This window comes from Rhinolophus ferrumequinum, chromosome 25 (genome assembly GCF_004115265.2).
Source record: "Rhinolophus ferrumequinum isolate MPI-CBG mRhiFer1 chromosome 25, mRhiFer1_v1.p, whole genome shotgun sequence".
NCBI lineage: Eukaryota > Metazoa > Chordata > Mammalia > Chiroptera > Rhinolophidae > Rhinolophus > Rhinolophus ferrumequinum.
In genome coordinates, this window is record NC_046308.1 from 22356985 (window position 1) to 22370350 (window position 13366).

Here is a 13366-nt window from a genome sequence, read left to right on the forward strand (position 1 = left end):
GTACAATTCAGTACCATTAACATAGTCACACTGTTAAGCAATCATCGCCACCATCCATCTCCAGAACTTTTTCATCTTGCAAAAGTGAAACTCTGCACCCAGGAAATAGTAACTCCCCACTCCCCCTCCCCCAGCCTCTGGCAACCACCTTTCTACTTTCTGTCTCTGTGAATTGGACTGCTCTAGGGACCTAAAACAAGTAGAATCATACAATATTTGTCCTTTCGTGACTGGCTTGTTTCACTAAACATTATGTCCTCAAGGTTTATCCACATTGTAGCATGTGTCAGAATTTCCTTCCTTTTAAAAGCTGAGTAATATTCCATTGTATAGCTACATCACATTTGTTTATCCGTTCAATCACCGATGGACACTCGGGTGGTGTCCATCTTTCGGCTATTGTAAATAATGCTATGGACGTTGCCGTGTCTGTTTGAATGTTTAAAAACCTTGTGCGCACAGTATTTATTTTCAATGAATAATATTTATTTATTTTTAATGAAAAATATAAGGCCATCTTTGTGCTTCTCTGCTTCTGGAGTATACTTAGAGGGAACAACTGTTACAACAAATAGACTCCAAAATGTACTATGGCTTAATCACAAGAGTTTATTTATTGTTCTTGTAGCAGTACTGCATAGGTAAACAGGTCAGGGGACCCTCCCACACTCTGGGGACTCAGGTTGGCGCAGCTTCCAAAATCATCCTTGCATCAGCCCAAGCAGGGGAAAGAGCTTGGAGGGGTGTCTGAGGGAGGGATTATGGGCCAGTCCTGGAAGTGTCCCATCCCATTCTGCTCATATTGCACAGGTTAGAACTCAGTCACACAACCACAACTGCAAGGGAGGCTGGGAAATGTAGTCCAGTGCACCACCCAGAAGAGCCTGGGCAGTGTGGGCTGCTGAACAGTTGTAGGCACCTATTCAATCCCACTTCCCTAATGTTTTTTATCCTTTGAAGTTCAGCTGGAGCTGGACTTCTCCAGGAAGCACCTCTTAATTCCCACACCCATGATGCACTGCACTGACCACCCCCTCTTTCCTGGGCAGCGTCAGGCCATGAGCCCCACGAAAATGCGTGGCTCAGGGTAGGCACTCGGCCATCCTGGGACTTGCAGAAGGAACCAGCTTGGCCAAGAAGGGGTCCCACTCTCATTGTGTTTTATAGGCCCCTCATCTGTGTCAGTGCTCCCCACTGCGTTCAGCCAATGGGAGGCCCTAGTGGGAGGCTGGAGACAGGAGAAGAGATGCTTCCCCCACACAGGCCCGTAGGGGAGTCTGTGGCTGGACTGCAGTCTCTGGCTCCCACTAGGGCCCCATGGGCTTGCATGGTCCCTGCTGTGTGGGACACGGGTCTGGCTCAGTGGCACCACCTTCCTTTGTCCCTCAGCCCAGGGGTGCTGCTGGGATCCCGTGGCTGCTTCACCATCTCCCATCTGAGTTCCCAGCTCTCCTATTACCTGTGTTTCCAAGTCCCTGGACCACCATCCCCCAAACCCAGACTGGTACAGGAGGTGGGGAGTTGGCCACTGGGTTTTGATGCCATGATTCCTTGGAGCTGCACTGGGGAGGCCACCACTCTGGGGCGCGGGGTCCCTTGCCTTCGATGTCTCTAGGGAGTTTGTGCTGGGCTTTGGGAACTTCCACCCTCACACAGGCCCAATGGAACCTCTGACTCCTTAGGGCCCCTTGGGAAAACGTTGCCAGGTGTTGGGACTTCCCAGCCTGGCCTGCCCCTGGCACTGGGAAGGCCTGATGTCTGGGGCAAGAGCCACAGACAGTGCACCCTTTCTTCTCCTGGGGAGGGGCAATGGCAGTTCTATGGCCCCTCCAAGAGGGACCAGGGTGGGGGTCGGGGAGGCCACGCTTTACTCTGAGGATGAAGCCTAAATGCCATGGCCTGATGGGGAAAGAACCTTGGTCGCCACCCCCTTACCACTATTCCTCAGACCCAACTGTACTTCTCTCCTCTGAACCTTTGCTCAGGCTGTTCCTCTTCCTGGAATGCCCTCTCTGACCAATCACATCTCTGAGAATTCCACTGGTCCTCTGACGCCTGTTATGGGAGCTGTGAAACTGCCCCTGTTCTCCTGAGCTCTTGCGTGTCTGCTCCCACATGTCCAGGCTTCTTTGACCACAAAACTGACCTTTCACCCACTGACAAATGCCCAGCTGGGCCTGACTCAGCACAGGGGTGCACTGAGGGTTCAGGTCAGTGAGAGGCCAGCCCTGCCTGACCTCATCTGCAGAGAGGAAAGTACCTGCCCAGTAGCGAAGGGGCTGACCCTGAGCTGGAAGCCCACAGAGGTAGGGAATCAGAGTTCTTGGGTCTGGAAGGGCACGAAGCACCAACCACTCCCCCACCTTTAGTCTTCTGGGCATCATCCCTGGGAGACTTCCAATTCCTCAGTCTCAGTGCTGTTCCTTCAAATGTGCCCATGTACTCACCTACTCCCAGAAACCCTGTAGACAGGACCTGCCTCTGCCACTCAGCACCCCAGCTCTGCTAGGGACCCTTCATCAAAGGCAAGGCTGACGGGGTGGGGAGGCCTGGGCTCCGACTCAGCGGTCAGTGCCAGTCGAACGACCTAGGGTGACCTCTGCACCCTCTCTAAGACTTGAGTTCCTGAGACTGGGGGATGACTCGAAGCCCTCCAGGCTGAGAGGAGATGCAGAGGTGGGCCTGCGTAAAGCTTGGCTGAGGTTGTGACCACAAGCCTGCTGGCCCAGCGGCAGAGCTGGGGCTGACTGCCTTTCTCATGGCCTGGGTCCTGGTGCAGCCTCTACCTTTGCTCACTGGTCTTACCCTCTGCTGCCCCCACGTGGTCACTGTTGGTGCTGCAGGCCCTAGTGTAGAAGGCCTTCATTTATCCATCACTTCCCACCCAGAGCTCTTCATTCTGTGGGCACAGTACTGTCCTGTCCCCACCCCTCGGGCTGAGCTGACTGCTTGGTCCAGAGGGCACTAACCTCTAACCCCGCCCTCCCCAGTGCGTTCTCCGCCTGATACCTACAAAGCAAATGACCCCACCCTCCCCGTCTAGACTCTCCCATGGCATTCAGCTCCCTCACCACAAACTTTGGATCTCATTTGTCCTCAAACCAGCTCCTAGCCTGTATTTCCACACCAGCTGCCTGGCCCTGGAAGAGGGGTATGGGCTCAGGCAGGCAGAGGTGCCGTGAGGCCTGTGCTCCATACCTACCTTCTGGACACTCCTGTGTGGAGGGCCCAGGGTGGGTCCCAGCCAGAGGACTTGGGCCTGCCACTCCAAGTGACTGGCTTCACAGAGGTGCAGAGGAGGAGGCCTACACTGGGGGAGGGCAGGCTGGCTCTATCCGATCTCCTGGGCACCCAGCGTGGCACCTCATGGTGCACCTTTCCCAAACACCACACCCTTCCTCCCCACCCCATGAAGCGGTCACTGTTCTCAATCCCACTTTTCAGATGGAAAGACAGAGGCTGGGAAGGGATCTGTCCCAAGCGACCTGGCAGTGGATGAAGGATTCTGACTCAGGTCACTCTGGACCCCAAAGGGTAACTGGAACCCTAGAACTGAGGCACAGCACGAGCTCCAGGACACCAGGGAGTGGGCATCACAGGCTTGTTTTCTCCTCGTCAGGCAGGGAGGGTGTTTGAAGTGACATTCAGATGAGTTAAAACAACATCTGGAGTTCAGATGTTGTGACCACAAGCCTGCTGGCCCAGCTGGAGTTCAGAGGATGGCTATCAGCTTTGGGGTACTGGGGCCTCTCCACGTCCTGGGCTGGGCCTACCTGCAGTCGTAGGTGGGCCCAGGGTCCAGGAATCAAGGTGCTGGGTGCTGGAGCTCTGGTGTTAGGGCACCAGCTGTCAGTACAGCAGGGATCAGGGGCACAGGCTTTGGACACAGGATCTGAGGTACTGGCAATTGAGTATTAGGTGCTGGAGTACTAGGGCTCGGGAAACAGGTGTTAGAAGTCAAGGGTATGGAGTCTCAAGTCTGGGCAATTAGAGCTGCGAGTATTTGGGGAACAGGGCCTCGGGAACTGCATAGTTAGCGCTCGGGGTCCAGATCTGAGGTGACAGAGCAGAGCACCGGGTCTCAGGTCCACAGGCATGAAAGGCTCAGGTTTCAGGTGTCCAGCTCCCAGGTACCAGGGATTTTGGGATTGAAGTTCTGGGCTGCATGCTCCGGGGAGTTCAGAGCTTTGTCCTGGGAGGCTGGTCTTTGGTCCCAGGGTGGCCTGGTGCTCTTGTGTCACTGGCCAAGACCATTCCCCTCAGGGCGAAGTCCAGGTGGCCCTGCAAACGAGACCAGGTGTAGAACGGGCACAGTAGTCTCACAGGCGCCCCAGGGGGAGCTGAAGAGGGGAGCTGAAGAGGGGCACAGACCAGGGTCCTGCTGGCAGGATGCTGGGTCCGGGTGGATGGGTCTCACATGTTGCTCTTCCTCCGGTACAGCAGCACGTAGAGGAGCGTGACCACAGCGACCAACGCCAGGCCGCCGAAGATGATGCTTAGCAGCACTGCATGGCTCCGCCCTGGAGAGGGAGTGGGTGGGAGAGGTGACAGTGGCCCTGGGCTGGGGCGGGGCAGGTGGTGGGGGTGCCCCCCCCCCAGGCGGGCATGTGCAGCACACGGGAGGGGCAGGCTGTAAGAGGGGCAAGGTGGGGCCAGGCAAGACTGGGCTGCAGGCTGCCCAAGGGCAAGTGGACTGGGCATCCTCACCTGGCCGGCAGGTCGGGGTAGGGCTGGACCAGGTGCCATCAGCCAGGCAGGTGCTGACCTCCGCCCCGGTCAGGCTATAGCCATTTTCGCAGTGGAAGTAGATCTCGGAGCCCTTCAGGTACTTGGTGCCCTCCTTGTGCCCATTGAGGGGCGGGGCCAGCCAGCCGCAGGACACCACTGGGGTAGAGATGGGTGCAGAAGACAACCCTAAGCCACTGGCCGCCTCCTTCAGCCACTGGTTTGGTTGGGGCTGTGTCCCAGTGTAAGGTGCCCACCTATGCCACCCTGCAGCCCTCACCTGGCTGCAGACTCCGCATGCGATACTGGTGCGACTCGTGGGCCAGCCGTGTGGCGTTGCCCACGCTCAGGTTCCCAGTTGCCGCCACGTCGAAGCGGCAGAAATGGTTGTCCCCACACAATTTGGCTACTTCAGGCTCCTGGGTGGGGTTGAGGGTGGTCTGCTCGGGGAAGAGGGGCTGGTAGGTGGGGTCATGCTTTGGCCCATATAGGAATTTGTTGACCAGGAACCGGGAGTCATAGGTGAGCAGGGAGGAGGCGTTCTCCACAGCCCCTGGGGAGACATGCAGCAGGCTTTGTTGGTGGCTGAGGGTCTGGGGTCCCCCCCCACACCTCCACTGACCCTGCCGCTGGCATGTCTCTCCTCCAGCATGGGCCTCACGGTTACTCACAGTCAGCCCCAAACTGGTACAGCTCTCGGGAACTTGCAGTGGGGGGCAGGACCCGCCCGTTGCGCAAAGTGAAGTCGTCTGTGGCGTTGTCATTGAGTGTCCCGAGGAGTCCTTGAGTGTGGGTAAGGAACTTCTCGGGCAGCAGGACGGACAAACTCAGGAAGGAACCCTGGACACTGACCTCCAGGCCTGCCCCCGATGACAACATGATAGATACGCTGTCCCCGGCAGACACCGACAGGAACATGCCTGGGCACAGGGGGAGCTGGGGTCAGAGTCGCCTCCTGTGGCATCGCGTGGGGACTCCATAGCCCCAGGGTGGGTGGGCTGGTGGCCCTGGGCTTCAGGGGAAGGGGAGGGCATCCCTAGGACCAAAGCTGCCTGTGACAGTCCACCACTCCGCACCCATACCTGTGCCGGGACCTCCCACGCTGATCGGAAGAGACCCCTCATGCCAAGGCCACGTGTGGGGGTTCCTGGCGGCCCTTGCTCCCTGACTGGGAGGCAGCAACAGTGCTCCCCTCTGCCCTCTCTGGGGTCCCTTCATCCTCAGTGCCCTTCTCAGATCACCCAACCCAGCTGGGAGTCATTTCATTCATTCAGTCCCTGAGGCAGCACTGCTGAGGGAAGGGGGACAGACAGGGAGCTGCTGCCCCTTGATCCTCAGGCCAGCTTCCTCGAGACATTGCACCGCCCGACCACTCTGGTTGCAGTGAGAAACTCATCCAGCCATGCTGGCATCTCCATACTCTGACTGGGGTGTGTTTCGAGGACTCCATGGGTGTGAAGGCTCGAGATCAGACCAGGTCCCCCAAGCTGGACTTCACTACCCGGGGCCTGGAACTACGTCTGTCCACAGATAGCCATGGGCCAGACCCCGTGTCCACTGTGCCGGGCTCCTCTGGAGTGGAGTACAGGGGAGAGGGGCTGCCTGTCACCCTGCAGCAAGCCCCAAGAGGCCTCTGTCCCTACATCTGTGTCCTGGATACAACCTCTGCCTCCTGTCAGGGCCAGTGAGGGTGTGGACACCCAGGTGGAAGGGAAGGGAGTGAGGGCAACACACCAACCTTGCCTGCCCATCTCACTCACCCTTCAGGTCCATCCACTTTTGCTCAGCGAAGCTGAGCACCTCCTGGTTCAGCAGCACTTGCAGGACCCCTGCGTCCCCGGCGAGCCGGACCTCCACCACGTCTGAGTTGCCCTCCTGGACAGCCACAGCGGTCAGCCCTGTGCCTCGGTCCTGCATGCCTGGGGTGGCATGCAGAATGGGGTCCACTGAGCTCCAGCATCCCACCCGGATGACCCTGAGCTACCCTGAGCCCTCAGGGCCCTGGCCTCACCGTCGGGCCTTGTCCTGGGCTGGGCCCGCGCCTGCACCCTCAGGTTGGTCAGCACTGCCTCCAGCAGCACGTACTCGCCATATCCATTGAATGTGAAGTTGGCGCCATCGAAGGTGACAAAGTGCGGGTCCCCGAAAGCAGAGGCTGGGGAGAATGGAGGGTCAGGAGGGCCTCCCTGGCCTGGCCGTGCCCTGGGCCCTGCCCTGGCTGGCACCCACCCAGGCGCGGAGGCCGGTAGCTGCGGCAATCGCTGGAGGGCCGTCGGAGCATGTAGCGGGAGCACTCGGGTGCCCAGAGGCAGCAGTGGTAGAAGCTGATGACGTCGTACAGCCAGTGGGAGAGGCCGGGCACGCGGGGCGGTGCGCGGAAGGGGGGTGCACCCCAATCATGGCCACGGTCCGGGGTACTGCCGCTGATCGAGTCGGATGTCAGGAGCTGCGTGCCTGCCTTGGTGTAGCAGCACTGCTGGCCTGAGCCATACCGGGGGCTGGGGGCACAGACAGGTCAGGCCCACTGTCAGGGATCCTGCCCCAGGCCCCACTCCTGTGCCCCAACCACCATTTGGGGGCTCACCTGGCTTGCACAGAACGCACACAGTGCACGGCCTCTGGGTGGTAGGTGCACACACTGCCATGCTCAATGTCACAGCCGTAGTCGGTCTGTAAAGCAGCAGGTTGCTGTCACCAGCCCCACGGTCGAGATCCACCATTGCCATCCCATCCCTCACAGGGGCCCTCAGACCCTAGCGCCACATCCCAGGGGCTTCTATCTGCCTCCCCTGGTGCTGCCCTGGGTGGGCGTGGCCACAACCATGTCCATGGCGGGGGCAGTTGGCCCCCCTTGCCCCCTTACCCATTCCTGGGCTTTGACCTGGGTGGGAACTCACATGGAAGCGTCCAGAGTCAGCCCGGGCCTGGTCCAGGGTGCAGGGGCAGTCAGGCAGTTCTTCCAGGAAGTTGGGCAGCGAGTCCTCCAGCCTCTCCCAGTTCAGACACTGAGTGCGGGCCCAGGCCACAGGGTCTGCTTGGAAGTCATCACCCAGATGCCAGGCCAGGGCGTGCTCATTGCTCCAGAGTGCGTGCACATCCCTGTGGGGACACACGCACACTCAGGGCCACCCTCCCTGCCCCTGCCCTTGGCTTCCCTGTCAGGCATGGTGGGCAGCAGGCAGCTGGCCCCCCACCCATAGTCTGCATGACCCTTACTTCTCTCCTGGGTAGTGGTTGCTGTTGATGATTCGAAGCGCACCCACTTCCCATCTCCGATAGTTCTGAGGAGCGGGTTTGGGGATGAAAGTGAAGAAGCCGGAGTTGGGGACGTTTGTGGCCAGGGAATACAGGTACGACCACTTTGCTGTCCATTCCTCTGAGTATGGTTTTCCTAAGGGAGACAAGTCCCCGGTCAGCCCTGAGGCCTGTCTGAGGACCCCCAGGGCAGCGGAGGGGTGGGCACCAGTCTTTGGTGCTCCAAGCAGCCTGATAGATGGACAGAGTACGGACACATGACCCCCATAGGAGGGCCTACCCTGCTGTTCGCACGATGACCCTGGCTCGAGTGACAGCCACCTCCCCACCGCCCGCCATCCTTGTCCATGGTCACTGTCCTTGCTCGAGGCCAGGCCCAAGGTCATGCCAGCCATCCAGAGACTGAGAGAAGAGGGCTGGAGCAAACTTTTTCTGTTTCCAGGACCAGCCTTGCACCCAGGGTTCAAGCATCCATTCACACCTCCTCCCTGAGGGGGGCCTTCGCCTCCCTGTGCTCTTCCCTTCCACCCTTCATGCCTCCCCCACAGCCTCACCAGTTCCAGTTCCCCTTCCTTGTCTGCACTTTCCTCAGCCCAACCCCTACCTGGGGTCCCCCCTCCATGGGATTTCCCCCACCTGTAATTCCCTTCCATCTCTGCGAGCCCAAGCTCCTGAAATGACCAGGCCCTGCAGACACAGCCGGCAGAGTGCCTCACCTGTCTCCTCGTAGCCCCAAAGCTCGATGGACACAGAGCGTGTGGACAGAACCGTGGCGTTCCAGGTCACGGAGAGGTTACCCCTGGCGTCAGTGGTGCCATAATATTGCCAGCGGGTCTCATTCACTAGCTGGCTCTTCTCCATCTCCGACACTTTGCTGGGGTGCACTGGGCAGGAGAAGGTGAGGTGAGGGAAGGCCTGGGACCCAGTGGGTCCAGTGACGGAGGCCCTGGGCTCTGAGAGCTGGGGGAGTCTCCCAAGGACAAAGCATGGCTGTTGCGTTGGAACCATGGTGTCCCCCAGACCCTTATGGTGTAGAAAGGAGAGAGGCCGGGAGAGGCAGGGCCCTGCCCTCCAATGCCCAGGCCTCTGGCCTCCACCTGGCTCTTCCACTCCCCTGGCCTGCGCCAGCTGAGCAGGCAGTCACTGGCCCACCTTGATGGGGGTCCCCTAAAGCCCCGACTCCCTTTGGGTTGGGACTCCTATCTGGATGCCAGGGGGTGTGGAAAGGAGGTATGGGAACCCTTGTCCCGGTGGTAGGGCTGGCCTCTGAAGGGACTGGTTCAGCCAGAGTGACAGGCCCCAGTGGGCGGGCCAGGTGTGCATAGATTAGCACTGGGGAAAGTCCCCTGGCACTGGGGTGCCAGGGCCTGTGGAGGGTGGGGCCTGGTGCCCATCGCCTAGACCAGCAATGTGGGGCTCACCGGCCAGCCAGGTGCCAGAGCTCTTGAAGGATTGGCCATTGTCCATAGAGAGTGTGAAGGGGATGCGGCCCGTTTCGTAAAGCAAGGGTGACACACAGTGCACACGTCCAAAGGAGTCCACGTGGCCGAGGGTCTGGACACTCTCCTTAAACCTGTGGGGGGCAGAGTTAGCAGGAGAGGCTGGGCCAGGGCGGCCTGATCGTCTCCAAGGCCTGGGCCCTTGACCTCCCTAGGGAACCTGTGCAGAAAGCTGTCCCTGTCCTCGGTCCTTGGGGCTCCACCCAGCCACCCAAGGCTGAGCCCCCAGCATGCAAGGCCCCGTGGCTTCCCACCTGCAGATCACGCTGGCGGTGGAGACGGACCACGTGAGGTGCTGCACCACGAAATCCTTGCCACCCATCATGGAGCCTGAATAGGGTGTGATCTCCAGGCAGAAGTTACGCAAGTCCGAGCAGCAGGTGCCCAGGCCGAAGCAGGTTGGGTGGCAGGAGCACTGTCCACCCCGGTCCCCACAGCGTTGGGAGCAGCTCTCCTGAGCACCTGGAGGAGAGAGCCCTGAGCACTTGGGCTGGCCCAGCCACCCCATACACCGGGCCCGTGTCTATTTTCCCGGAGCCCATTAGAGAGAAGCACGCCCGGGAGAATGCAGTGCGGATTGTAATAACCACCACACGGACACCGTGGAAACCCACAGGCACTGTGGGGCGGGTACTTCTTAGTATAGATCACCTAGCAGTTTGCCTGAATGACTGGCTAGGAGGAGGGGAATAAAGGGAAATGCCTCCAGATATACAACTTTGTAGTGTCAGGAGGAGTCCCCAGAACACGACTGAGCCTCAGCCACCAGGTTCTATAGCTGATGGCGTGCTCAACACGAGCCCTCAACATGAGCTGGGGACCCGTCCCCACTCCCGGAAGGGTCTGTGGACTGGCAGCCTAGAAGAGGACCCATTTGGCTCCTTGATACGGGGTCTGGGGATGAGGTTTCTATGAGTCCCATCGGAGGCTGCATACGGACAGGTGTCTGGGCTGAGCTGGCCCATCTCATCTCAATCTGCAAAGGCAGTGATGACTCATTGATTGCGGGACCCAAAGGGAGCCCCACCCTCTGGGAAGGAGAAGGGGGCGCCCCTCCTGTTAGGGAAGAAGAGGGACATTTCCAGCAGAAGGCCCAGCAGGGCCAGGAAGGGGGGACTGGTCTGGTGGCGGGCTGTGGAATCAGGCCCTCGCCTTTTACTCCAGCTGTGGGGACCCGCAGCAGGGCCATGTTTTCAGGGGACTTGTCCCTCACACTAGCACGGCTAGGTGGGTTAGAGGGTGGAGACTGGAGTGGGACGCAGGCACTGAGGCTGAGATCACACATCCCACCTGGCCCTTCCCTGACACCCCACAAAGGGGGCCAGTCGAGGGCTAGGACTGGGCCTGAGCCGCCCTGGTGTCCCCACCTCACCTTGTTCAGGGCCTGGCACTCAGGAGCATCAATAAATATTTATGCTCTTGGTGCCTCAAAGAGGTGGGGCAGGGGCTGAGTGATGTCAGGCAGTGAGTTAAGTGGCAGGAGGGTGGTGGCGTTTCCCTGTGAAGGGACACTGGGGCCAGGTGGGGGGCTGGGAGGCCTGTGACTTCTGGCCCAGCCTAGTAGGGGGGCCAGGGTCCTGGCTCTGAAGTGTGGTGCTTCCACTAGACTTCTGAGGTTCATCTCCACCCTGACAAAGTCCAGCATCCTGCCTCTGGCTGAGCAGGGGGCTGGTGGGACTGGGGGGCTCCTCCACAGGAAGCACACCATCCACGGGGGTTCAGGGTACAAGCCAAGGGCTCTTTTGAGCCCGCCAATCCCCTGGCCACCTCCCTCCCAGGCAGCCACTGCCTCTCAGCTCTCAGATTTAGGGTGGGCACCGCCCAGACCTTCCTATCCCCACTGGGTTGCCCCTCAATCCTGGACGCCGTCCCCCCGCCCCGTTTCTTCCTATTGCCCCCAGTACAGCCACAAATGACCCAACAGATGGTCAGAGACTGAGCCCAGAGGGGCTTCTGCCCTGGGCCTGGTTGCAACAGACAAACAGAGGACAGAAGGGCAGGGTGGGGACATACCTGCTGCAGGCCAGGGGCCTGGGCCGGGGCCGGTCGCCAGCAGCAGCAGCAGGGCGCAAGGCAGGAGGGACAGCTTCATGGTGTGGCCTGTTTCTGCAGCTGACAGTGCAGCAGTGGCTGGGAGCCTGCCACCAGCTCACTCCCAGAGCCTGGCCCCGCCCTTCCAGCGCTCAGCACCAATGCACTGCCCAACCCCACCCTGCCCGGCCCCTCTCAAAGTCCACAGGTGCCCTTGTGGGCAAGGCCTAACCTGCCCCGTTAGCACATTTCTGGCCAGCTAGCCTGGGACACGGAGGAGAGTGCCTGAGTCTCCAGCTGCCGGACCTCTGGCACTAGAGGAGCCGGATGTCCCGAGGTTGTAGCTGGGACTGCTGGATCTCAACCCCAATCCTGCCCTGGGTGGCCAGGGCGGGGCTTCCGAAGGGGAGGGCCCTTTGGGGAGGATAAGGCGGGACTTGCAACTTGAATCCCAGGATTCTAGCCTCTGGGATCCTCTGCCAAGGATGTCACATCTCTAGTCGTTTCTCTATCCTCTGCCAAAGATGTTGCATCTCTAGTCCTGTTTCTCTGTAGGGACGTGTGTGGGCAATGAAGTAGGGCCCCCTGGGGGTTGGGCAAGAGCTGTCAGGTTAGATACAGCTCCACTGGGATCTCCTTTGGAGGGAGGTGGTAAAAAGTGAGGGAAGGGCCTAGGGTGGGGAGCTGAGACCTAAGCCCAGAGTTCTGAAGAGAAGCGGCCCAGCCCCACCCATCCGTGCTGTAGTCACTCAGAGTTTGCATAATCTCTTAGGTGTTCTCTTCCCTTCTCTTTGTATAGGTGAGGAAACTGAGGCCCGGACAAGATGGGTGTGGCCAAGGTCACTGGGAGAGGCACTCCTAGGCCCCTGGCAGCTTCTGGGAGCCTCTGAAGCCAAGGTGGGTAGGGAGGGTCCAGGCCTGGGACTCACTTAGGTACCCAGACAGGCAGATGGTCCTTCCCCCAGTGGCAGCTTCTCAAGGTGTCCAAAGGGGACACATCCCTTGAACTTGCAGGGAGCTGAAGCTGGTGGGAGACATGAGCTTAGGCCACCCGGCTGTGACCTGCCTCAGCTCCTAGGGTCGGGCCAGCCTATTCCCTGGGCACCACCCCTCTCTCATGGCGGATGCACCTGCAGTTGCTACGGAGAGGTGGCACCTACAGGTGTCAGGGAAGCCAGCTGGCGGAGTTAGAAACACAACTCCCAACCTGGTTGCTGGGTACTTGGGACACCTCTGTAGGCAGTGCGGATGGGCACTGAAGCCCCGAGCTGAAAGCAGCCCAGACCCCTGGCTTGGGGGCTGGTGCTGGGACTCATCCCAGGTCCAGGCTGAGGGTGCTTCCTCAGGCACAGGTTAGGAAAGGAAGACGGCAGGAATGCTCCCCAGTGGTCTGAGGTGTCCTGCAGCCAGGCAGGGCCCCAGGACACTGCTAGGTTGTTCACAGGAAGAGGGAGTATGGACCTGGGGGAAGGAAGGCTGCCGCTTCATCCTTCTAGCCTGTGCACTATGGCTGTATCTACTCGTATTCAGAGAGAAGGATGAAAGAGTTTGAGAAACTGGGAGTGTGGTGTGGGGGCCTCCACACCCTGGTCCCTGCAGGGGTGGAGGTGCGGGGGGGTCAGCTGCGTAACTGCTGTCTGTGCCCCTCGGCCAGCCTTGCGAAGGGCCTGAATCACAGCAGGTTCAGGGAGGACCCATTCAAGGCTGCTGTGCCTCTAGGTCCCTGCAGTGGCTCTACCAGTCCTGGGCTGGGGTCCCTGGCAATGCCCAATCTCTTGGGCCTTTCTTCTTGGGTGGGGAGCCCCGGCGGCCAACCCATGAGAAGCACAAAGTGTCAAAGAGGGTCCCCATCTCCA

General features: G+C 59.8%; 1 protein-coding gene across 1 annotated transcript; it reads right to left on the reverse strand.

Moving 5' to 3' along the window:
- Positions 1-589: 589 nt before the first annotated feature.
- Positions 590-11827, reverse strand: SUSD2 (sushi domain containing 2). The gene is made up of 15 exons (XM_033098177.1): positions 11493-11827; positions 9734-9941; positions 9402-9553; positions 8697-8864; positions 7942-8116; positions 7623-7824; positions 7310-7395; positions 6955-7223; positions 6737-6880; positions 6486-6644; positions 5397-5645; positions 5006-5278; positions 4708-4884; positions 4372-4520; positions 590-4281 (listed from the first exon to the last, which is right to left on the reverse strand). The coding sequence occupies exons 1-14, from the start codon at positions 11569-11571 to the stop codon at positions 4414-4416; spliced, it is 2448 nt and encodes an 815-aa protein (XP_032954068.1). The 5' UTR covers positions 11572-11827; the 3' UTR covers positions 590-4281; positions 4372-4413.
- Between the last annotated feature and the right edge of the window lie 1539 nt (positions 11828-13366).

What these genes read in the sequence shown, in the direction of transcription:
- SUSD2 (XM_033098177.1), bottom strand. Translation starts at nt 11,571, where the DNA reads ATGAAGCTGTCCCTCCTGCCTTGCGCCCTGCTGCTGCTGCTGGCGACC. An exon ending in GTACCAGTTTGGGGCTGACT is followed by an intron (nt 5,279 to 5,396) that starts GTGAGTAACCGT and finishes ATGTCTCCCCAG; the next exon opens with GGGCTGTGGAGAACGCCTCC. An exon ending in TACCCCGACCTGCCGGCCAG is followed by an intron (nt 4,521 to 4,707) that starts GTGAGGATGCCC and finishes CTCCCTCTCCAG; the next exon opens with GGCGGAGCCATGCAGTGCTG.